Raw genomic sequence first — 25,848 nt, 5'->3', positions numbered from 1 at the left:
GGGTAGGAATTAAAACATTGGTGTTGTTTATATTATTACATCTGTACTTCGTGTGTGTAACATTATATCAGCGTTGAACAAGACACACGTTGGCCGTTGTTGTGTGTTTACGAACGAGAGTATTCGAGGTTAAATCGTCAACAAAAAAAAGAAAGGAAAGGCAATGTACTTCCGGAAAAGGGCTAACGTTATCAAAGAGGAGTTTGACTCGGTAGCTAGCTACATGCTACATGCTACATGCTAGCTAGCCTGTTTAGCTGACAAGAGGTAACGTTGCAGTGGCTTGTGTTTAGCTACAGTTAAAAGCAGTAACACCTTTTGGTGTTCCCACGTTGAAACAGAACGGGGTTGTCTTGTCTTTGTGTGTGTGTCGCAGTTTAATTAGCTAGAGACACTGGCTAGTTGTGTGAAGAGACCCGCTCGCTAGCTATGTGTCCGCCACACAGTATTACTAACTAGACGGAACAGCAGCGACGAGTTTGATGATGGCGGCGCTGTTTCCAGGCCTCGGGATTTTTTTTATCCTCCTTCCAATCGTGCATTACTAATTTACTACTAACGGGACTTGAAGACACACACACACGGGTCGTGGTTGCATGTGTGACCCCGTTATCTTTAGCTGTTGTGGGAAAAAGCACCATTTCCTGATGAATTGAAAATGGGGGACCCTGATGTAAACAAGACGAAAGTCTTTCTCTGGTCTGCATCCCCTTAACAATTGTGTGTATTGAGCCGTACTGTACTGTACCCCATTCTGCAATCTGTTAATAAAGTTTTCAATCAATCAAACCATGCATTTATATGCCGAGTGTAGCCATTGCCTGTATTATTGCATTAGCGGTTCTGCAGACATTGCATGCGAGTTGAGTTCCCCACAAGACATAATTTTTAAAGCCAAGAGAGGAGAAGAAGCAAAGTAGCTCCTCAAAGTGGTTGCAAAGTTGAGATGTTTTCATTTCTGTTGATGCATCTCTGCGATGCAGCTTTTCAGCTATGTCGCATTCTGCCTGCTAAATTAGAACGGATAGCATCTCAAATGTCCTCTTTTAATGTTCTTTGTCAGATTTTTAAAGTGCAGTGTTGCTAGATTAGCTAGTAAGTGTAGCCCAATTTTGGGTATTCGGTTTATTATAATTAGGGCTGACCTTCGAAGCTTTTTTTGGCAATCGAAGCTTCGGGGCCGAGCTTCGATTTTAATTCGAAGCTTCGAAAAAAAATTAAAAAAAAATTAAAAAAAATATTTTTTTTTAATCTTTTTTTTTTAATTTTTTTTTTTTTTTTTTATCTTATGTTGTGGGACTTGTACAGCACTTTCGTAAACGTTGTTGTTTTTAAATGTGCTCTATAAATAAAGTGGGTTGGATTAATTAATTAAGTAGCCCCTTTCGTGACTGACGCATCCAACAAGGTTTCACTCGGCTGTGTGATTTAATTCAAGGTGGATCGCTGTTGTCGTTTGAACAACTTCAGATTTCATGGGAACTACCAATCCCCCAAATCAAGAATGTTTAAGATGAATGAAGTAAGATTTTGATTATTTGAAATATGGCCTGTGTAGACTAAACTATGCACAGAATTATGTCAGTCTACAAGGTCCGAATTCTACATGGTCCGGCAATGTAGACCTTGTAGACTCCACTACAGACCAATTATCAGTGAATGTTCATGCATTTTTAAGAAGGGCAACTTCCACAAAAAAACAAAGAACTCACCAAAACATCTCAGTAGCACCTTATCTAAATGTTATATTTCATATATGGAGATTCATATTTATTTATGTATTGCATGCATTTCTACATTTTATTTCCTATTTTGTTTATTCATCCCAGTATCTTTCTTTCTTATGTGTGGAATTCTACAAGGTGCGCGCACACACACACACACACACACACCTACACACACACACACACACACTTACATTTAGTCATTTAGCTGACGCTTTTATCCAAAGCGACTTACAAGTTCTGTACGACAAGACAGCAAGAAGGGTACAACTCTATCAGCTGAGTAACAATGTTCATCAAAGTGTTGCGTGTTACAGTGTAGGTTAGTTTATTAGGACAAGTGCATGACAGTAAGGTTAGTCACGGTTAGATATTTTTTTTTTTTTTTTATCATTTCAGATAATGGTTGAAGAAGTGAGTCTTTAGTCGACGGCGAAAGATTGGACGGGATTCGGCTGTCCTAACTGGGATGGGTAGCACACACACACACACACACACACACACACACACACACACACACACACACACACACACACACACACACACACACACACACACACACACACACACACACACACACACACACACACACACACACACACACACACACACACACACACACACACACACACACACACACACACACACAATCGAAGTAAAAAAAAAAAATTGAAAAAAAAAAAATTTGAAAAAAGAAATTAATTTTTTTTTTTTTTTTTTTTTTAAACTTCGATTTTTTTTTTAATGTTCGAAGCTTGTGCCATCGAATCGAACGTTCGAAGCTTCGAAGCATTTAAGACAGCCCTAATTATAATAACCCCCGTGTTCAACTCTTTGGCCAAAAGCATCCTGAAACAAGCATCTTGGATTGTGTTACCCCAAATGTGGCCTGTTCATAGTATTCCCCTGGCGTTGTATGCATTTCCTACCGATGGGTTACATTGCGAGAACACTGCTCATTGGCCACGTTTAGTCGATTGTATGTACAGTATACCTTAAAAGTAGTTTATAAACAAAATGTTGAGACATTCTAGCCCTGACCGCTTTGGCTGAGCTGTTTGATTTGCTTTCATCTGGCGTTTGATTACAAACAAACTTGATTACAAAAGCCCTCTGTCCAGGCTGAGAAACTAACTTTCTCAACCACCACCAGCCACATTGGCTTGTCGCTTCATGAATTCGCATACGCTTATATAATTCTACCAGCCGAACGGAAAATGTACATTGTTTACCTGCCAACGTGTCTAGTAGAGTAGGGAAACTTGGCAGCCACCGTCAACATGAACCAGCCTTTGCCAAGTGGCTGGTGTTGTCTTCCTACCCTGCTGATGTTTGCCAGTGGAGATGGGCCTGAGATGATGAAATGGAAATGTGTAGTTTCAAGTTTTGTTTCATTTGTCACATATAAGGTACATACAGGAAATGCTTGGTTCTGTATGAGCCCCCTGAGATTGTGCAGTAACATTTTAAGAGTGTGTGTGTGTGACTGTTAGGGGTGTAATGGTACACAAAAACCACGGTATGTACCTCGGTTTTGAAGTCGAGGTTCGGTACAGTGGGGGAAAGTTTGGCTTTCCATGTTCCACTCAAGGGTGATGTAGTGTGCAGTAACTAATTGTACTTGTAGGGCTGTCGACGAATATTCCATATTGAAATTAATACTCGACTTGTAAATTATTTTTTAAATAATAATGTTATTAGATTGTGAAAAAAACAGCCCCTGGTGGGCGGTCGTTAGTGGTTAACATACCGTTGTGTTCGTTCGGTACACTACACAGCTGCTCTGTACGGTACACACTGAAACGGTTCGGTACGGATACGTGTACCTTTACACCCCTAGTGACTGTGTGAATGCATGCATTGCGTATACCTGGTTGCAGCTATTGCAGATTCGCACGGGTTTGATTAAGCAATACCAAACCAATACGAATGCTGATTTATCAGTGCAGCCCTACTGTAAAGCATTTCACATTTCAGTGATGACTGACTAAAACTACTACTGCTGCTACTACCACTAGTATGCCTACCACTATTACTACGACTTCTATTACCACTACTACTATTACTACTACTACCACCACTACTACTGCTATTACTACTACCACCACTAAAACTACTACTGCTACCACTATTACTACGACGTAGTCCTATTACTGCTGCTACTACTACTACTACTACCACCACTACTACTACTAAATAGTAGGGCTGTCCCCAATCCTGTTTTTGGGATTCGAACATTCGCCAGGGTTTTTCGAATGGACATTCGAACCATCGTTTTTAATCATGCAAAAAGAAAATCTGGTGCAGTACTGTCAAGTCTTAGCGCACATGTACGCATATAACGTAGCGCATTGCTGCGTTAAGAGTACTGACTATGTACTGGTCACGTGAGGCTTCAATAACGTTTGTATGATAATCCATTTTGTGAATCCATTTGTTGAAACAATCTTTGTTGGCCGACGGCTCCTGCTACCTTAACGTTAGCAAGCTAAAAGGCTGCGCTCTAACGTTACATAGCTTGATTAACGTGCATAACATAACTTACCGGTGTAACGTTAAGTAACTTGTGTTCCGCTGGGAAAGCATCAGCATCACTGCATACTAGGGATGCTCGATATTGGCTTTTTTACCGATATTGTCCAACTCTTAATTTCCGATACCGATATCAACCGATATCGATATATGCAGGGTTCCAGGGTTCCCCCCCCCCCAAAAATTTAATCATTTCAGGTAATTAACATTACATATCTCTTGTTGTGGAATTAACACAACATTATGCATACTTTTGACAATAAATAAAATCAGAATTTGTTCTTACTTGCTTGCCTGGGTAAATAAAGGTTATAGAAATGTAAAAAAAAATTAAGATTTTTTTTGAAAACCGATACGATGTTTTCCCGATATCACATTTTAATGCCAATATCGGCCGATAATATCGGTAGGCCGATAATATCGGACATCCCTACTGCATACACTTGGTTTAATCCAAACGGCCGTTCGGAAACGTTGTATTATGAAATAAGACGGGTGAGTGCAAGTCACTCAACTCTTTTTTTTGCATGTGATTAATTTCCTAATATGACGCTACTGGGTGACCCCTCCTCATCTCACTAGACTAGGGCCTAACAAAATTAATAGTTGGTTTCAGGTTTGTTGTCAGTTTGGCCATGGGTAGGTAGGGAATTTATTTTATTTTTTTATTTTATTCTTTCCCACGGCGACTATGGATAGGGAATTTCTTTATTTAATTAAAATGTTCACAACAACATGGATGCATGTACTCTGCCAGCATGTTTAATATCCATAATACTAAATGTTTGACTAAGATTTCTATGAAACTTTATTATAAAAAAAAAAATCGTTTTTTTTTTTTTTTTTTTTTTTTAATATATAATTTTTTTTAAAAACTCATAAAATATATTGGGTCGCACCTAAATCGGCAGGGTCGGTCGGCAACCTGAAACCAACTATTAATTTTGTTAGGCCTAGGGGTGGCTAACCAGTCAGAGACCTAAGAGCCACAAAAATGACTGTGGTACCACAAAGAGCCACAACATATATACCAGCGTTTCTCAACCTTTTTTTCAGTCACAGCACCCTTCATGTGTTTATAGTTCCCACCCTCTGGCCTCTGAAGTTGCTAATGTCTTTTTAATTTTCGCCTCACAGGGTTAACCTCTTAAGCCCGAGCGGTCCGGTACTGGACAGCAAATTACATCGGGCCATAAATCCATCTCTACAGAATGTATGAATTAATGTTGCGTTTTCTTTTCAAATGTAGCCAAGAGTAAAGACCCTAACCCTGTCAAAACGGCACTCAAGTGTATATTTTCAGCATTGCGTTTGTTTACCAATGATTTTAACTGTTATTAGTGAAATATATGATTATAGAAATCTCAGGGCATTGAGTCGGAAACCGGCGCATATTGACAGGAGGAAGTGAGTGTAGTCTTTTGAAGGAAGAGACTAGGGGTGGACGGTATATACGGTATAAACGGTATGAATTTGCTCTACGGTATGGATTTTGACTATACCGTATATACCAGTAGACCAGCTCTAAAATAGCAATGACGTCGTGTAACCACAGCGCGACTATTTCACTCGTATTTGCCCCTAAAAATAGATAGAATTAGTCATAGATAATAGATGTATGCAAACTGTAAAAAGTTATTTAGGAGCACAGAGCAGTGGGCGTGTCAACACGCAATTGTCATTTCATAATAAACACAGAAGCAAACGAGCTCTTCCGCCCTGCGTTTGAAGGCTGTGTGACAACTTCTCTCGCGAATCTCGCAGTTTCTATGTGTAATGTAAACTCTGCGATGAGTCCAATGGTCTAACAAGCTTTGCATCCTCGCCATTCTGTAATGCCCACATCGCGCTAAAACCTTATGTAATGTTAACTGTCGATGTAGCCTCAGCAAGCTAACGTTGGCTGGCTCCACTCCTACTGTAGCAGCCTGTTGATGTATTAGCCTCAGAAAGCTAACGTTAGCTCGCTCCACTCCTACTGTAGCAGCATGTTGATATATTAGCCTCAGCAAGCTAACGTTAGCTCGCTCCACTCCTACTGTAGCAGCCTGTTGATGTATTAGCCTCAGAAAGCTAACGTTAGCTCGCTCCACTCCTACTGTAGCAGCATGTCGATATATTAGCCTCAGCAAGCTAACGTTAGCTCGCTCCACTCCTACTGTAGCAGCCTGTTGATGTATTAGCCTCAGCAAGCTAACGTTAGCTCGCTCCACTCCTACTGTAGCAGCCTGTCGATGTATTAGCCTCAGCAAGCTAACGTTAGCTGGCTCCACTCCTACTATAGCAGCCTGTCGATGTATTAGCCTCAGCAAGCTAACGTTAGCTGGCTCCACTCCTACTATAGCAGCCTGTCGATGTATTAGCCTCAGCAAGCTAACGTTAGCTGGCTCCACTCCTACTATAGCAGCCTGTCGATGTATTAGCCTCAGCAAGCTAACGTTAGCTGGCTCCACTCCTACTATAGCAGCCTGTCGATGTATTAGCCTCAGCAAGTTACCGTTAGCTCCACTCTAGCAGCCTCCTCCCTCCCTCTCTCTCTTACTCTGTCTCCCCCATCCCTCCCTCTCTCTCTGCTAACAATCCTGATTCGATTCTTGAACCTATTTAATTAAAAAGGAAGATATTGATGGATTGGACATTAGCTATAGTATAGCTCAGCAGCTGTAACAGAATACCAGCTGCCATACCAGTGTTTTACCCCTTCAGAAGCATTTATATAGACATTTTAAGATAAGTTAATATACCGTGATATAGGGGTGGACGGTATAAACGGTATACGGTATAAACGGTATGAATTTGCTCTACGGTATGGATTTTGACTATACCGTCTAAACCGGTAGTGCAGCTCTAAAATACCAATGACGTCATGTAACCACAGCGCGACTATTTCACTCGCATTTGCCCCTAAAAATAGATAGAATTAGTCATAGATAATAGATATGTGCGAACTGGAAAAAGTTATTTAGGAGGCTTCGCGCAGTGGGCGTGCCAGCCCCTACCGCACGCATGTAAACACGGATCTAGTAGTCTAGTGGGACGGGACACGGGAGCTCAGCTGTCGGCGGCGTCTCCCTGAGCTAACGTTAGCTTAGCTACCGTTACAAAATGACCCAGTCAACTATTCACTTTTAGTTTAATACATGATGAGGCATTGTCTAACCGAACGGTATCTAGTCGGCCAGCTACCGATAGCTCCTGACATCAACAAACGCTCCACAAAGTCTAGTAGAGAGAGACGTGTGTGTGCTACCTGTTAGCCGTTAGCTCACGTTAACGCGAGTTAGTTCACCGTTCAAAACGAAATGTCCCATTGAACTAAATAATTCACTGAGGCGTTGTATTAACGTTATATATCCGGCTTAGCCGGATAGCTCCTGATATCAATGTCTTATAACACTGATTCGATGCGTATTCGAGCTGAGGGCTTGCTAACGTTATTCCAATATAATAGGGTCCAGGTGCAGCGCCGGAGAATCCTGGCCGTAGCTCTGCTCGAGGCTACTGAGTATAGGTCCAGGTGCAGCTCCGGGGAAACCTGGCCGTAGCTGGAGGCTACTAGAGTACACACAGACAGTGGAGCTTGTTGCGTGGTGGCGATGTCTCGCAGATAATACAAGTACAAGTCTAATTATATAATATATATATTTTATAAAAAAAAAAAAAAAATTATATAAAATAAAATTTTTTTTTTATCAAAAACGATTATACCGTGATATATACCGTTACCGTCTATGCTTCAAATTATACCGTGATATAAATTTTAGACCATACCGTCCACCCCTACCGTGATATAGGGGTGGACGGTATGGTCTAAAATTTATATCATGGTATAATTTGAAGCATAGACGGTAACGGTATATATCACGGTATCAGTGTTTCAGTTAGAATTATATAAAGGCTATATAAAGAATGACATCGTCAAGGCATGTAGATTTATAATATTTTAACTTAAAACTAGGCTACTTTTGCGTATACAGTCATTATATTCCAAATAAAATAAGTCCCGAGTCGAGACTCCGTGCTGCTCCCAACGAATCCCAATAGTGTATGCAACTGCAGAGCCGCAGAGCAGGGGCGCTTTCAGGTCCGGTCACAGGCCCGCTCAACAGCGCCCCCCACCCAACGGCTGAATTGCCAATGGCTGAATTGGAGTATTGCACTGTGCAGGCACAGCGGCCCCGCTCTGCCGGCTCTGCAGCTGCATGCTTCTCGCAAGATCCAGCATCTAGGCCCGCTGCCCAGCCGTCGTTATCAGAACACTACACCCATATCATAATGTTCACGGCAAACTGTAGTTGATCACCAGGTATGTTTTTATTAACGTAGAATAATTCATATAAGAAAAACGATAGGGAAATCTCTTACCTTTCTCCACTGGTTAAAAATGCCAGGAACTGAAATAGAAACTTGCTGTGCGCCGTGGTGATATGTGTTTATTATGAAATGACAATTGCGTGTTGACACGCCCACTGCGCGAAGCCTCCTAAATAACTTTTTCTAATTTGCACATATCTATTATCTATGACTAATTCTATCTATTTTTAGGGGCAAATGCGAGTGAAATAGTCTTGCTGTGGTTACATGACGTCATTGCTATTTTAGAGCTGCTCTACCGGTTACAAGGTATAGTCAAAATCCATACCCTAGAGCAAATTCATACCGTTTATACCGTCCACCTAGGGCTGGGCGATATAACGATAACGATAAATATCGCGATATATTTTAATAATCGATATCGAATATCGTTTTTTTTTTTTTTTTTTTTTGGACTTGCAACAGGGCAGTTTTAAAACCAGAGACAGTGGACAGACTTGCCTTTCTTGCCTGCAACTTAAAGTAATGGCTTTGCTTGTCCAAATGACAATACTGACCAAATTGAGATTTATTTTTCTCTTGTCCATTTATTTTGTTTGCTTTCTAATTTAAAATACAGTTTGAAACCGTCTGTACACAGTAGGCTATGTGTGCTAGCAGAGCTAGTCTCCAGTCACGAGTCACGGTGCACATGTGCGGTGGTTTGTCCACCAAAAAGCGCCAAAAGATCGAAAATAAACTAGCAGAGCCAGAACTGTTCAACTCCCCTGGAGCCACAGCCAGCAGAGAAGCCGGTTTACTTTAGCTTTTAAACCAGCTGCAGCCTGAGAACTGGAGTGTGAGGGGATGTAACACTAAAGATGGCGGCAATGACAAAGAATTGCTGCAAAATAAACATACATCTGTTGTTTAAAAAAAAAAAAAAAAAAAAAATATACTTATAACAATTTTGATAATTATCGATATCGAGAAATATGATAACATTATCATATCGTTATCGCGATATGATTTTTTTCCATATCGCCCAGCCCTACGTCCACCCCTACCGTGATTAGGGATGGGTACCTTTCACATTTGAACCGATACCGGTACCTGTGAATTAGGGCTGCACGATTAATCGTTTTTTAATCGAAATCGCGATTTGGAATGATGCAATTATCAAATCGCCAAGCCTGCAATTAATTTTTTTTTTTTTTTTTTTTTTTTAACCAGGAAGTCCCATTGAGATACAAGATCTCCTTTGCAAGGTAGACCTGGCCAAGATGACAGCAATAACATTTGCAATACATCACACAGCAATAAAATGTGCGATACATCACACAAGAACATAATAAATGTGCATGTATACAATACATCACATGTAAACACAAAGCAGAATAGTCTACATGATAGTAAAAGTGTATAATACAGGGTAATACAGTAATTTTGCAGTTGGGACCCGACTACAGAAAGCAGCAACATTCTTCTTGTAATTTTTTTTTTCAATATGTTATAATCGCATCGCAAATCGCAATCGCAATATCTGTCAGAATAATCGCAATTAGATTATTTCCCAAAATCGTGCAGCCCTACTGTGAATCGATACCGGTACCCAACGGTACCTTTTTTCGGTACTTTAGTCTCAAGAAATTTAATTTACCCACCTCAGTCGTAAAAAAAATCCAAACTTCAAATAACTACAATTTCGACAGTTTTCGGCTTGTCATTGCTCCAACTGCTTTGTTGTTGAATCAAGTCAAATCCTAGGTAAGCATATATTGTGCGTGTGAACGTTGACATGAAAAAAAAGTAAAAAAAAGAAATTAATAAGAAATTATTATTATTATTATTATTTTTTTTGGTTTCTCACTTGATTCGATACTCGGTAGTACCGACGTGTTTCGGTTCGGTACCTCAAAAGTACAGAATTTGGTACCCATCCAACCGTGATATATACCGGTACCGTCTATGCTTCAAATTATACCGTGATATACATTTTAGACAATACCGTCCAGCCCTAGAAGAGACCCAGGGCTTTTGAATTTTGAAAAACGACACTACCCAGCTCACGCCAGCCCCTGTCAATCATCTGACTTTTGGATAAACTTTTTTATTTCTCGGGATTATTTCCCACAAACCTGAACGTTATTGCCATACGTTTCTCTACCTTTCTGTGAACGTCTAGCAAAAAACTAGAGATGTTCCGATACAATTTTCCCCCTCCCGATCCGATTCCGATACCTAAGCTTTGGGTATCGCCCGATACCAATACTGATCCGATACCAGTAAAAAAAAATATATATATTTTATTATATAAATCATAATAATTTATTTTTACAGCTACCGTTTTATTATATATATACTGTTTTTTAGTAATAACTATAAAGTAATGGTATTTATTCAACAGGTGATTGTATAGATTAGTATTATACAACTATGCTCAAAAAAGTTCACCCACGTGACATTGTTGTGACATTGATTCCACACGCACGGAGGTTACACGTTGCATTTCCTATCCAGTCGGCTCCGTTTAGGTTAGCTACTGTAGTAGCAGATGCTCTGTTGTGATTTTTAATGCACAATAAATATTCAAATCAAATCAAATTTATCTGTAAGGCCCGACAACACACGTTTATGTCCCCATGGGCCGGACACGTCTTCTTTAAACAAGTCAAGAAGAAACATAACAATAAGTCAAGAACAAAACAAGAACACCATGAGGTCCAACAAATTTCAAATAAATGCAAAATGAATGAATGCAACACTCCCAGACATACCCCACGCGAAGGTAAGGAAAAACTCACTAAAACCTAACAATAGGAAAAAAATACACCACAGGAGGAGAGAAACCTTAGAAGGGCCATTCAAGGGGTGATCTCCGTTCTTAGATGTCGGTGATAGTAGTGTTGCAGACTGACAGTTGGTAAGCATGCACGCATGTGTGTAGTGAAACAGATGAGTGCATGCAATAGCAACTGAACATTTTGAAACATTTCAACATTGTCTTTTGAGACTCCGCCTCAGACTCTTATCATTTGGCACTAAAAGCTAAACATTGTCTTGGTATCATGGCTGTCCGCATTATGTCATTAATTGCGTGCATGTGTGCGAGAGGTTGATCAGTTAGCCACGTTAGCATGAGCTAGCCGTTAACGCGAGCTAGGTTAGATGGAAACAAGACAATATAACGTTACTAGGGCTGACCTTCGATTATTTTTTTGGAATTCGAAGCTTCGGGGCCGAGATTCGATTTTAATTCGAAGCTTTGGGGAAAAAAATAAAATATATATACCGGTATATATATATTTTTTTTTTTATGTTGTGGGACTTGTACAGCACTTTGTTCAACTTTGTCAGTGCTGTAAAGTTTAAACCTTTTAAAATCTTAGACAAACTAAACAGTTTGCTTTCATGAAATATTGTAAGCAGTCATTTTTTAGGCTTTATAAAAGCAGCACAATGAACACATCTGTCGGTGCCGAGTCCAACCTCATCTTAAATAACAAACAGCATTGCTTGTTGTAATTAACAAAGAGAGGCAGAGTTGATTTTGCAATTTTTTTTTTTACATAATTGATTTTTTTTCCATATTCGAATCCCATGCCCATCGAACGAAGCTTTGAAGTATTTAAGACAGCCCTAAACGTTACTGGTGAAAAAGTGATTTACCTTGGAATACTCCTTTGCCAACTTGCTGTACTTTGCTTGCAGGTCTGCCAGCCATTATTGCTGGATTATGAATAGCCACAACTTTAGCCAAGGTAACGTTAAAGCTAAAACTAGCTTTTCGGTTAGCTCTTCAGCTAATGCTAATAACACCAGCAAGCGAATACATCAGAGCTCCCTGTCACACTGCTGTCGGGACGATGGCATTTAAGAAAGTATCTGCTGTTAAAATGACAAATGGCATTGCCGCTTTAATTCACGGTCGATTAAAAACACGTTTGTTTTATAATGCTCACTCTCAGTAGGAGGATACAGCACGTGTTGTTTATAAATGACGGCATATGGTATCGGAGCGCAGAATTACATTACATTTAGTCATTTAGCTGACGCTTTTATCCAAAGCGACTTACAAGTTCTGTACGACAAGTCATCAGGAAGGGTACAACTCTATCAGCTGAGTAACAATGTTCATCAAAGTGTTTCGTGTTACAGTGTAGGCAGGGACCGAAACTAGAGAGCGCCAAGCGCCATTGGCGCTCAGTTTTTACGTTTGGCGCCTCCCACTGAGAGGTCTGACCGCCGTGTGGCGGGCAATCAAATAGTCATGTGAAAACCGAAAATCATGATCCAATTCTTTAGCAGAGTTCTCACTCGCTGTCTCAGCACAGAAATGCAGCGCACTGCTGCTGCTGCTCCTACCCCTGTATGCCTGCATGTAAACAGAGGCTATTGCCTCACCGTGACGTTAGTCTAGTCAGTGTGGGACCTTTGTGAGATAACGTTAGCTACCGTTACAAAATGACCCAGTCAACTATTCACTTAGTTTAATACAAGAGGCATTGTGTAACGTTATCCAGCCGGCTAGCTACGGATAGCTCCCGACATCAACAAATCCTCCAGCAATAGTCCAGTGCACAATACCTCCGTTGGCTAGGTAGCTCACTAGTCACTACGAAATGTCGCAGTAAACTAAATAGTTCACTGAGGCGTTGTCCCAACTCCATCCAGCAGTAGCTACAGATAGCTCCTGACATCAATGTCCTACAACAACATGCATATTCGAGTCCCTGGCTTACATCGCATGAGTGAGGGCTGCTGAATAGGGTCCAGCTGTAGCTCAGGAGAATCCTTTTGCATGCTGAATGTAGCCTTTAGGGACCAGCTGCAGCGCCGGAGAATCCTTGCTGGAGCTGGAGGCCACTCGAGTATACAGTGGAGCTGTTTGCAGACAGCGAGGTGGCGATGTCTCGCAGATAACACAATCACAAGTAGTATGATTATATAATGTATATATTTTATTAAAAAAAATGTTTTTATATAAAATAATAATAATTTTTTTTTATCAAAAAAAAAGTTGGCAGGTAAGAAATATGCTTGGCGGGTAGATTCTTCCCATCTACCCGCCACTGGCCGGTGAGTCAAAAAGTTAATTTCGCTCCCTGAGTGTAGGTTAGTTTATTAGGACAAGTGCATGACAGTAAGGTTAGTTAGGGTTAGTTAGATTTTTTTTTCTTTCCCCCCCCCCATTATTTCAGATAATGGATAATGGAATTAGAGGGTACTCACCGATACCAGCATTTTAGGCAGTATCGGAGGCATTTCCGATACTCGTATCGGAACAACTCTACAAAAAACGGTGTTACAATCTGATGAAAAATGGTGGAGAAATGTACATTATAAAAAGTAACTGTACTTACAGTAGATTTCATTCACGGTTTGTGAATCACGCCTGGTGATACTAAATCCAGATTGAACTCTGCCATTGGAAAGGGGAGATTTGGCCCAATCCATAGATGTGCGACTTGGCCATAATAAGGTCATTTATAGGGCTGATATTCTATAATCATATTTCAAATTGCATGTGTCCGGATGGCAGAATTCAGTACTGATCTACAAAACCTCCTGTTAATCATCTTCCCTTTATTCATTTGCTTAGATTTTTCAGGTCTGGTCAATTTTAGCATTTAGTGTTATTCACAGTCAAAGATTGTGACTGAGGAAGGCTAGACTCTGAGGAAGACTAGACTAGACTCTGATGAAGACTAGACTAGACTCTGAGGAAGACTAGACTAGACTCTGAGGAAGACTAGACTAGACTCTGAGGAAGACTAGACTAGACTCTGAGGAAGACTAGACTCTGAGGAAGACTAGACTCTGAGGAAGACTGAGGAAGTACATTAAATAGTCAATGTACCACGGCCTACTTTTGGCTCAAGATATTTGAATGAGTTCTAATAGTGCCTTGTCTTTACATAGCTTTTTAATTAGATTCAAATTCATTGCCATTGTACTAGGGGTGGGGGGGAAATCGATACGTAGTAGTATCGCGATACTTTGCGTGGCGATACTGTATCGATACAGGGACGCCAAGTATCGATATTTAATTATTCATAACAATTTTATTTGTATTTTTGTATAAGGAAGTTGCATTGTTAATTTCAATACCTGTAATAGTACAGTAGTCCACACACACAGACGCATGGAATATGACTGTAATACAAACAGTTCAGTTTGTCAGGTACATGCAGTGTTTACATCTGTCTGCTTGAGAAAATACCATGTTCTGCAATAAAAACGAAAAAACTTTGAGCTTAAATTTGAGCAAAAAAAAACCAAAAATAATAATAATATCGCAATATTTTCAGCGTATCGTGATATATTTAGTATCGCGATACTATCGTATCGTGACGCAAGTATCGCGATAGTATCGTATCGTGAGGTCTCTGGCGATTCCCACCCCTACATTGTACAGTACAACGAAAATAAGTTTGCATCTAACCAGAGTGCAAGGTAACAGCACACTTTGCTGTTACCTTGCACTCTGGTTAGATGCAAACTTATTTTCAATATAACAATATATAGCGATTCAATGGAATATATATAACTAGGCTACTGAGTAAATATGTTAATCTGATGTATATACAGTATTATGTACAGTGATACAGGTATAAATACACTATGGTAGTAAGCCATATTGCCTATTGGTATAACTAATAAAGAGTAGGTATGGGATAGATATAGATATCGTATGTAGTGTGTACACTGCACAGAGTGGATATGTATACAGTAATATATACAGTATATTGTCAGGGTTTCAGTAGCCTAAATCCTGTGTGCTTTATAGACTATTCAACCCATAAACCTGTGGTCGTGACAAACTCGCCACATAAAAGGAAGCCTAACCTCACAAAAGGTTGAAAGGTGCATGTGCGCCTCTTGAGTAGATAAGAATGTGCAAATTATATCAGATCCTCCCCCCAAACAAGCTTTTAATGGTGTCCTGACTCAGACCCCTTCTTACTGAGTGTGACCTCTGCACTAGCAGGGACAAGATGATCGCCTGGGGAGCGCTCCTGCTTATATGCACTAATTATTAGGGATGCACCGAATGGGAAATTCTTGGCCGATACCGAAAATAGGAAACAGTTGGCCGAAAACCAAAGGCCGAAAATGATTAATATAAATATATATGTTTTTTTTTTTGTTTTTTTTAGCTACCTGATTATGGCAAAAGACATGATTATGGCTAAACTTAACTTAAATAATATTAATAATCACTATTATGGGCCCATAAAACATTTATTCAGCACTTTTGAATGCATACATTAATTCCAGACTGTTAAGACTAAAAGACTACAACGATTGATGACGACTTCCTGTCCTCGCATTTCCATTTCCGGTTTAACGATACATTTTCAACAACAGATTGCTGCTAATTAAACACTTCATTTAAACGGAGTAACGTTAACGTTATGTCGAGTTCATACGTGTAGTGTAGTATGAACTCGTCATAACGTTAACATTACTCCGTGTCCACTGTTGCTGCCACTGTTGCGTCGCAGATGGATGGTACACTGTTAGCTCCGTAGCTAATCCGCTCCTAGACTACTGATAGCAGTACCGTTAACGTCGGAGCTGATCACTACTCCGGTTTTTTCTAATTTAGTTTAGAACCGGGTTTCGGGGGGCATCCCTACTCCCAAGAGGAGTTAGTTATCACAGGCTGTAGAATGCAGGAAGAGCTGCCAAGCTGCTCACGTTACATGTTGCGCATGCTACCGGTATGTCTGTAGTCGCGTTTTGATGACGCCATCACAACAACACGTTATTTGACTTTCGGTCATATATTTTCGGTGCTAAAACCCTTTCGGCCGAAAGAGCCGTTTTAACCATTTTCGGCCGATAATTTTCGGTGCATCCCTACTAATTATTAATTATGAGTCACTGCAGTTTAAATGCAGACACTACATCACATCCAGGGTCCAGGAATGTAGTTAAACTCACGTCACCAACCTTTTAAGCTGATCCGTACTATTGGAATTCATAGTATAGATTATAGTAAGTAGAAACCGATTGACTCAAGCCTGGAAATAGAGCCTATTTGAGGAAATAAAGCAAAATAGCCTAATATAATACTATTCACTACAGAGTGTCTTTAGTGGTTGTTGCTGTAATCAACTAGAGGTCATAGTTCACCATAGGTACGTACTAGGGTTGCAAATTGTAAGCACTTTCCTGACTCTATCATTGATGACGTTAACAAGCAATTAATCGATCAATTGTAACTAGGGATGCTCGATATTGGCTTTTTTACCGATATACCGATATTGTCCAACTCTTAATTTCCGATACCGATATCAACCGATACCTATATATGCATTACATATCTCTTGTTGTGGAATTAACACAACATTATGCATACTTTTGACAATAAATAAAATCAGAATTTGTTCTTACTTGCTTGCCTGGGTAAATAAAGGTTATAGAAATGTAAAAAAAAAAAAAAACTGAAAGAAATTGAAAACCGATACCGATATTTTCCGATATCACATTTTAATGCCGATATCGGCCGATAATATCGGTAGGCCGATAATATCGGACATCCCTAATTGTAACTAAAAATACCAAATTTACCAAACGATAACAAATGCATTCGTTTTCGCAAAGGGTTTATTTATACAGCAGCGACATATTGCATTCTTGCAACATTGCATGGCATATGAAACATAGAAATAGGCCTAGACATATTAAAACACATTTGTCTCGACTCTAAACAGGCGAGCTAAATAACAGATTACGTGCATAAAACACTGAAATCTGAACTAACAAAGCCAACAGCGGGAAGCCGTCAAACAAGGGTGGGCCGTCTGAAGTTAACGTTACATAACTTGCATGCATAAACTCTGAAAACAACCTAACGAAGCAACAATAGTATTTTTAATGAGGCTATTATTATTATTATTATTATTATTATTATTTTGCAACAAGATAGCCTATGGAACATAAATATGTCTGAGACTGACTCGCATGCTTCTATCGTTAGTTAGCAAAACCGCAGTGGTTGCCAGCCCTCAGTCTAGCTCTCCTCGATGCGCGAGGTGGTCGTGCCTCAGAATGGGATATGGCACGCTGGCTCAAGCAGGTTTATCGTTTGCTGAAATTAGTGATGCACCGATGTGAAAATTGTGCCCGATACCGATAACCGATATTAATATTGCTGTTCTGGCCGATACCGATATTTACCGATGTCGATATCTCTGTATAGAAAACACTTTTTTATGATAATCAAATAAAGAGCTATTTTCCAAAACGCATACTTTTTTTTACTTTTGTAACTTATTTTCAGAAATTACTGATATTTTGAAACTATTTAAGGCCAAAACATGTAAAAAGAAAATATATATAAATATCGGCCCTATCTTGATATCGGACCGATACCGATGTGTAAAAAACGGCCATATCGGCCGATATTATATCGGCGGCCGATATATCGTGCATCACTAGCCGAAATCCTTCGCCGTCAAGTAAACCATATCGATCATGCCGTTTTCGATATAAAGGCGCAGACTGGCTTGGGTTATTATTTTTTTCAAAATCAACGCTGCTCTTAGCCTGCTTAACTGTGCAAGTTGCCGTCACTCATGTTTTTACCCCTTGCTTATTTCCCAGACACGGAGTCGCTTCCTCGTCATACAGTAGCTATATTGCTCCCTCTATCTGTTCATTGAAACATGCTTTGAAAATACACCATTCTACTGACTCCTACAATGTAATAAGAGACCGACAACGTTGTAACATATCATTGATGTTTGATCGAGTAAATGTCATGTGTTCGAGTAAATCCTTAACGAGCAAGCAATCGATCTTCAATTAATTGATACGATAAGATGGGTTATTCCTTTATTGATCCCCTTGGGGAAATTCAGGCATCATAGCAGCATGGGGGAGGGGAGGTACAGGTAGTAAAACAAGCTGTAAACAATATAACAAGTCAATATAATTAACTAACTCACTGAAATATACAGTATTCACATAAGGTGCAGTATGCATAAGGTAGTGTTATTGTCCTTTTTAGGTTCCTAGTATAGTTAGTTGAGTGTCGGGGGGGGGGGGGGGGTATGAGTCTGTGACTGAACGTGCTTCTCATCTTGACTAGCTCGTCGTAAGAGGGGGTGGGAGGGATTCTCCAGGATAGCAGCCAGCTTCCTTCTCATCCCCCTCTCTGCCATCACCTCTAGTCTGACCAGCTCGACTCCCACCACGGAGCTAGCCTTCCTCACCAGCTTGTTTAGCTTGTTGGTGTCCCTCGAGTTGATGTAGCCCCCCCAGCATGCCACAGCATAGAAGAGGACGCTTGCCACTACAGACTGGTAGAATGACTGCAGCAGTCTATTGAAAACATTGAAGGACCTGAGTCTCCTCAGGAAGAACAGCCTGCTCTGTCCCTTTCTGTAGAGGGCCTCTGTGTTATCCGGCATCCCTAGTACGTACAATGTATTGACGACCATATCGTTATTGGTCGATGATGATGGTTTTTCATGCGTCTAGTAATGCACCGATGTGAAATTGTGGCCGATACCGATTACTGATATTAATATTGCTGTTCTGGCCGATATTTACTGATGTCGATATCTCTGTGTAGAAAACACTTTTTTATGATAATCAAATAAAGAGCTATTTTCCAAAACGCATTTTTAAAAAACGTTTGTAATTTATTTTCAGAAATTACTGATGTTTTTTTTTTTTAAATAAATAGAATTTTATAATTTTTTTCTTAATTAACACTTTGGTTGCCTTGGGTTAAATTAATGATATACCATAGATTGCCAGCGCTATTTGTCTATGGAGAAAGTCCCCTTCTTTGCAGGGCTATAACTTTTTAAATTCTATTGCTACATTGCCATTATTAGGGCCCATTCAAAGTCCTATATGTATTGTTCATTGTGTAGCAACGTTAAACTTTTTCATTCACATATTCATAGTAAAGTATGGTCTAATGTATAAGTATGTTTTCATCTCTTTCTGCAACTTTCTCCAGAACGTGATATATAGCCCCAAATGCATTATATTGATGATGAAATACAGTTTGATGGCAATCAGCGCGATATAAAAAATTCCAACTAGACGTACTTCTAGAAGTTACTACACGTCATCTGATGTTGACCGGATGGGCGAGGGGGCGTTTATAATTCCGTGGGCAGCGTTATACCAATCATCTAATGTGGGTCAAATGTTGATAAAAGCAGTTAGTATCGAAGATGGTAACGTTACACGCTGAAACTCACCCCAGTCTCCGCGCGCCGTTGGGCGATCATCGTCGAGTAGAAATTTTATCATTATGGGATATATTATTACCCGGTCCATCTCCAGCTTGTATAATGGTATATACGTCCAAATCATGTTGTTTATCGAGTTATTGGCAATCGATCGCTATGTAGAGTGACGAGCTAGAGTGCCGGAACCTATCCCGAGTGGCCGGAAGCAATACGGACATCTAGCACAACCTCTACTGCGCTTCCTGTTAAGCGCTTGCGCCGATCGGCCACCAGATGGCGCTCCTGAACCGCCAGAGAGCTCAGTGGGTCCTGCTGGTGAATCTCAGGCCAGCGGAGGGGGAATATGAATCCGATTCCAGATTTTTGAAATATTGATATAAGGACGCTGTACAGCGTCCCCCGGCAACTTTAGCATGGCCAGCAATGACGCTGTAAAGCGTTTTTAGGCAGTCAAAGTGTTAAAATCGGCCCTATTTTGACATCGGAACGATACAGATGTGAAAAAAATAATAATAATAACTGAGTAATTGATTACTAGTAGCTATGAGAAAAATCAACCTTAAATTATTAATAATTTTTATGAAAAATAATAATATTTGTTTCACGTGTGTAAGATTATAACTGTTTGTTGGTTTCCTTAAACATATACGTGAATGAACAAAATTAAGTAAAAAAATATATATATATATTCAAATTATTTCTTTTTGGAGCCCCCCCCCCCCCCCCCCCCCTTTACGAGTAATACACGATCACTCGAGTATAGCATGCGATCAATATCAATCGATCTGGATTTTTATTTAAAATGCCCATCCCTAGTATATCGACAAACGTATGTCGCCTGGTGATAGTGATTTTCTTATTGATTGCATTAGTCTGCAAAAATTGGGCCGATGTGAACAACTGATGATCATTTCTCTGTCTAGCTGCTGTGTGTGTGTCTTTTTCTTTACCAAGCTGTTTGTTTAGGTAACGTTACTTGCATGTGACAACGATGCAGCACAGGATTGTGGGCTAACGTTGTTTCAATATGTACAAAATTACTACGTACAAAATTTTTATTAACATAGAAATGTGTTTTATTTAGACGGATCATATCAACATTGGTAATATCAGTTATCGGTTAACAGAAATGTTAATCTCGGTTATGATATCATTATCTGCATCCTAGTAGTTGCCCTACATTTTAATTTACAGCTACAGTAAATGGGTTTCGGCGGTTATTGTCATGTGCTGTGATCATGAGGCGTTTATAGTCTACATTTAATTTGACTGAGTGTAACGCTCTGTGTTTCAGGTCACCAGGACAGCATGGCCACCAGTGTTGCTGTCAGTCCCAGCGAGTATCTCCAGCCTTCTGCTACGTCCTCACAAGTGAGTAGAGCTGTCCCCTGAAGCCTGTTTTTGGGCTTCGAACTTTGTCAGGGTTTTTCAAACAGACATTTGAACCTTAATTTTTTATTAGAAAAAAAGAGGTAAAATATATATATATATATATTTTTTTATAAAATATCCTCACACTAAATCCTCAATTTGAATAAAGTGATTAATCTGATTAAATGAGTCTTTTTATTTATTTATTAAATCAACTTTCTTTAACAGCTTGAGTGCCAGCAGGGGGCGCAGGATTTAGCGCTTGAGTGCCAGCGCTCTATTCAATGAGAGGGCGAGCACATTTGCGAACGCATAAACTATATCTTAAATTATGGCTATGTGTCTAATACGCCCGTCGCTTATCAATGACTTGCTTGCAGTCAACATTGTCGAAACGGATTGTTTTTTTATCGGTACATTTCCGTTTTATACCATTTTGAAAAACGCTCGTTTTTTGAAAATTTCCAGAAAAGAAAAGTGATTCTACAGGAATCGCCCTTTACTGGAATACACAAACAACGTGAAATTTTTTGGCCTATTTATGAATCGTTTTCAAATAAACGCTAGATTATCGATAGTATATGTGTACTTAAGCACGCTAGAGAAGCGGGCTGAAAATCGATTATCTTATTTCCTGATCAGCGCTAACGTCATACACACACACACACAGACACGTTGATATATCTGTGAAAAAAGCTCTGATTATCCCAAGACTGGTAAAATAGATTCCTTACCTCAGATCAGATGTTCTCCAAAAAGATTATTCCAATTCCTGATCGCCATTCCAAATATCGATCGCGTTTATTGATCCAACGCTGGGTTCTTGAAACACATATTCCACGCTGTTCTGAGGGACCACAAAGACTGCAATCGGCTCGGATTACATGCCTGACAAGTAAAATGTGGATTCCGGATTTTCTTTCCCCCATGCGTTTTCATTCAGTCCAATCCAAAGGGTGCATTACCATCCGGGAGACGATAGGGGGCGGTATTTTCCCTGTTCGAGCTCAGAGAGTCCCAGTGGTAACGTGAGGCTAGATTGATGAAAAATGAATGGAAATCGCTAATAAAAGAAATGACTATTAAACATTTTTATTTCTCGTCGTTGGCACTCAACGCATGGCATGAACTAACAAGATTTCTCGTGGCTAAGTGTTAATGAATATACCTCATCAGTTTCGTCAACATAAATAATCCAATAAGGGCACGGTTGGCACGAAAGTGATGGTGACGTCTTGATGGAACGCAGAGTGCCAAGCCGATGCAGACAGGCTACATCATTTATGATAAATGTTTTATACAAAATTGTATGATGAGTCATATACTATAATAGTATAATATTAGTGTAGCCTAATCTTTATCTGCAACTATGAAGAAAAACCCCATTGATTTAAACTAGTGCTGTCAATCGATTAAAATATTTAATCTGATTAATCGCATGATTGTCCATAGTTAACTCGCGATTAATCGCAAATTATTCTAATTTTATTTTTTTATTTGATCTACTAGGGATGGGCGTTTTTAACACTATGGTCGCCAAAACCGCCGTACGACGTCTTTCCTCGCCATGCTCATTCTGCCAAAGACGCCGTACCACGTCTTTGATATCAATATTTCAAAAATCTGTGATCGAAATCATATTTCTCCCCCGGAGACTTGAGATCTACTGTTGAGCCCCTCTCAACTCTCCAACGGTTCAAGATCGCCCAGGGCGGAAACAGGAAATGAAAGCTGGTGCTCATTTCAATTCGGTCCGATCACTCGGTAATAGTCTCAGGACTCGAGCTGATCACAACGGATAGCAATCCGTTACCAATAACTCGATAAACAACATGATTTGGACGTATATACTATTATACAACCTGGAAATGGATAGAATATTTCTACACCCCATAATAGGAATATTTCTGTTCCACGCTCATCGCCCAACGGCGCGAGGAAGCTACGGTAAGATTCAACGTTCTTTTTTTAACGTCTTTGATACTAACTACTCTAATGATCATATCACCCACACTAGATGAATCATCTAACGTTGGCCACAGAATTATAAACGACCCCCCCCCCCCCATCCGGTCATCATCAGATCATACATAGTAACTTCTAGAAGTACGTCCATTTGAATTTTTTTATCTTGCGCATATTCCTATCAAACTGTATTTCATCATCAATATAATGCATTTAGGGCTATAAATCACGTTCTGGAGAAAGCTGCAGAAAACGATAAAAACATACTTATACTTTAGACCGTATTTTAGTATGAATATGTGAATGAAAAAGTATAACGTTGCTACACCCTGAACAATAGATATAGGACGTTGAATGGGCCATAGTAATGTCAATTTAGCAATACAATTTAAAAAGTTATAGCCCTGCAAAGAAGGGGAACTTCTCCATGTTAAATAGGGCTGGCGAAGCATGGTAAATTATGAATTTAACCCTGGCGATCAAAGTGTTAAGAAGAATCCAGATCGATTGATCGCATGCTATACTCGAGTGATCGTGTATTACAAAAAAAAAAAAAAATTGGAATATCATTAAAAAATAAATGTTTACTTAGTTTTCTTAATTCACATATATGTTTACGGAAACCAACAAACGGTTATAATCTTACACATACATGTGAAACAAATATGTAAAAAAATTAAACATTTTTAATTTTCTTTTTTTTCATAAAAAGTATTAATAATTTAAGATCGATTTTTCTCATAGCTACGAGTAATCGATTACTCACGCCCATCCCTATTATCTACCTTAAACGGATATTTTTCAAGTTCCAAGTTTTAATACTCTATGAGTATACAACATGAGTCAACAAATGCTTGCTTTATGCATCAAATTCAAAACAGAGTGATGCACAAAATAACTTTGAAAATAATCATTTAAAACAATGAACAAAGTGTGCATGAAATAATAGGGGAACAGTGTTTCCCACAGGATTTTTAGAGACTATGGGGGGTGAACCTCCGACCCTCTAGGCGGGTCCGCGGGCATGCCCCCCGGAATTATAGTTTTTTTTGTACATTTTAAAGTTAAATTCATCAATCTGGTGCACTTTGAGAGCAAAATAAAGAGGCTAGATCTATGATGAACTTTGTGGTCAAAACACAAAATCGACTAGACTAGTGTTTCCCAATCCTCTCCTCGAAGCACCCCAGCCGTTCAATGTATTTGTTAAATTCCACCACCAGCACACCTGATTCAACTTAACTAGCCCTTTATTAGTTGAATCAAGGTGTGCTGGTGGTGGAATTTAACAAATACATGGAACGGCTGGGCTGTCTCGAGGAGAGGTGTGGGAACCACTGCACTAGAGCAGACATTTGAGCCATCAAAGAAATTAAGCAAAAGTGGTTACCTGTGTTGAACTGGTTTATTTTTTAGAAAATAAAAAGATATAGTGGATTACTATTACGACTACTACTGATACATCTCTATTGGCAAACTTTATATTTAAAAAAAATTGTAAAATATATATATATATATATATATATATATATATATATATATATATATATATATATATATATATATATATATTAAAAAAAAATCCCCTAGGTAATTAATGGGAAACCCTGGGGAAAGAAAACGTTAGGAACTTGTTACATTCACCCACACAAGGGCTGAGGACTCACCCCCCCTCTCTCTCTCTCACACACACACTCTCCCAGCTCTCTTTCTCTCTTGCCCCTTCCTCATCTCTCACCCCCCCCCCTCTCTATCTCTCTCACACACACACACACACACACACACACACACACACACACACACACACACACACACACACACACACTTTGAGTCAGAAACAAACATAGTATCAATGACAGTATCAATAATACACCTGAGTGAAGCCTAAAAAAAAAAACGTTAAAAGTAAATATATATACCATATATTTTTTTCTAAGGTAAATCGTGAGTTAAAAAAAATGGTGGCGTTAATAGAATTGTGCGTTAATACCGCGTTAACTTTGACAGCCTTAGTTTAGACAGAATGAATAGACGCATAAAAAAGATGAATGTTGATTTAGAATTCGAATGTCAACATTATGAATGAAGCTTCGAACTATTCGGTACAGCCCTGCTGCCCCACTACACACACGGGCGTTTCACGTGCTACTGCTATTGTTGTTGTTGGGCGTATTAGCCATCCCGCTAACCGGACTCTGCCAGATGGTTTGTTTTCACATCTGGTGATCTGGGCCGGAGCTGCGGCGGGGTCGTAAAATATGCATTAAATATGCACTAATTTGCATATGACGTTTGGGTATAAATTGCCAGATTTTTCAAAATGGTTTCATTATGTTGACACATGACACAGTGAACTTTGTCCAAGGGGGATTGTGGATATGTATTTTTATCATCCCATAAATCTGGAAATGCTGTCTAGAGTAATAAAAAAATCTATTTTCGCCATGTTTTTTGGTCTAAATGTACTATAAATCAGGCTATGAATGATATATCAACAAACCCCTCTGTAGAAAGATGCAAGGTATATATAGGAAGAAATATGGAAAGTATGGTGTGTGTAGGTGCTATGGAATGGTAGATTTTGTTTAAGTGTGTAAGAAAAACGCATAAAAACTCATTTTTTGGAAAACGCCTTCAAAGTTCTGTATTGTAAAATGCCATACATTTTTTTTAAACAGCTATTTACAAACACAATACCCAATCAAACCATTAGTAATAGACAACCTAAACACATGCCTGAT

At 39.4% G+C, this 25,848-nt stretch overlaps 1 protein-coding gene across 1 annotated transcript in view; it reads left to right on the top strand.

The window, feature by feature from the left end:
* Positions 1 to 25,848, top strand: part of sp2 (sp2 transcription factor) — a 56,680-nt gene that overhangs the window by 76 nt on the left and 30,756 nt on the right. Inside the window, exon 2 of the mRNA XM_084318184.1 lies at positions 21,066 to 21,142. Within this exon, the coding sequence (XP_084174310.1) occupies positions 21,066 to 21,142 (77 nt within the window). The remainder of the gene's footprint in view (positions 1 to 21,065; positions 21,143 to 25,848) is intronic.

This window comes from Notolepis coatsorum (genome assembly GCF_963971535.1).
Source record: "Notolepis coatsorum genome assembly, chromosome: 7".
Taxonomy (NCBI): Eukaryota; Metazoa; Chordata; class Actinopteri; order Aulopiformes; family Paralepididae; genus Notolepis; species Notolepis coatsorum.
This window is presented reverse-complemented; position numbering and strand designations above follow the sequence as displayed.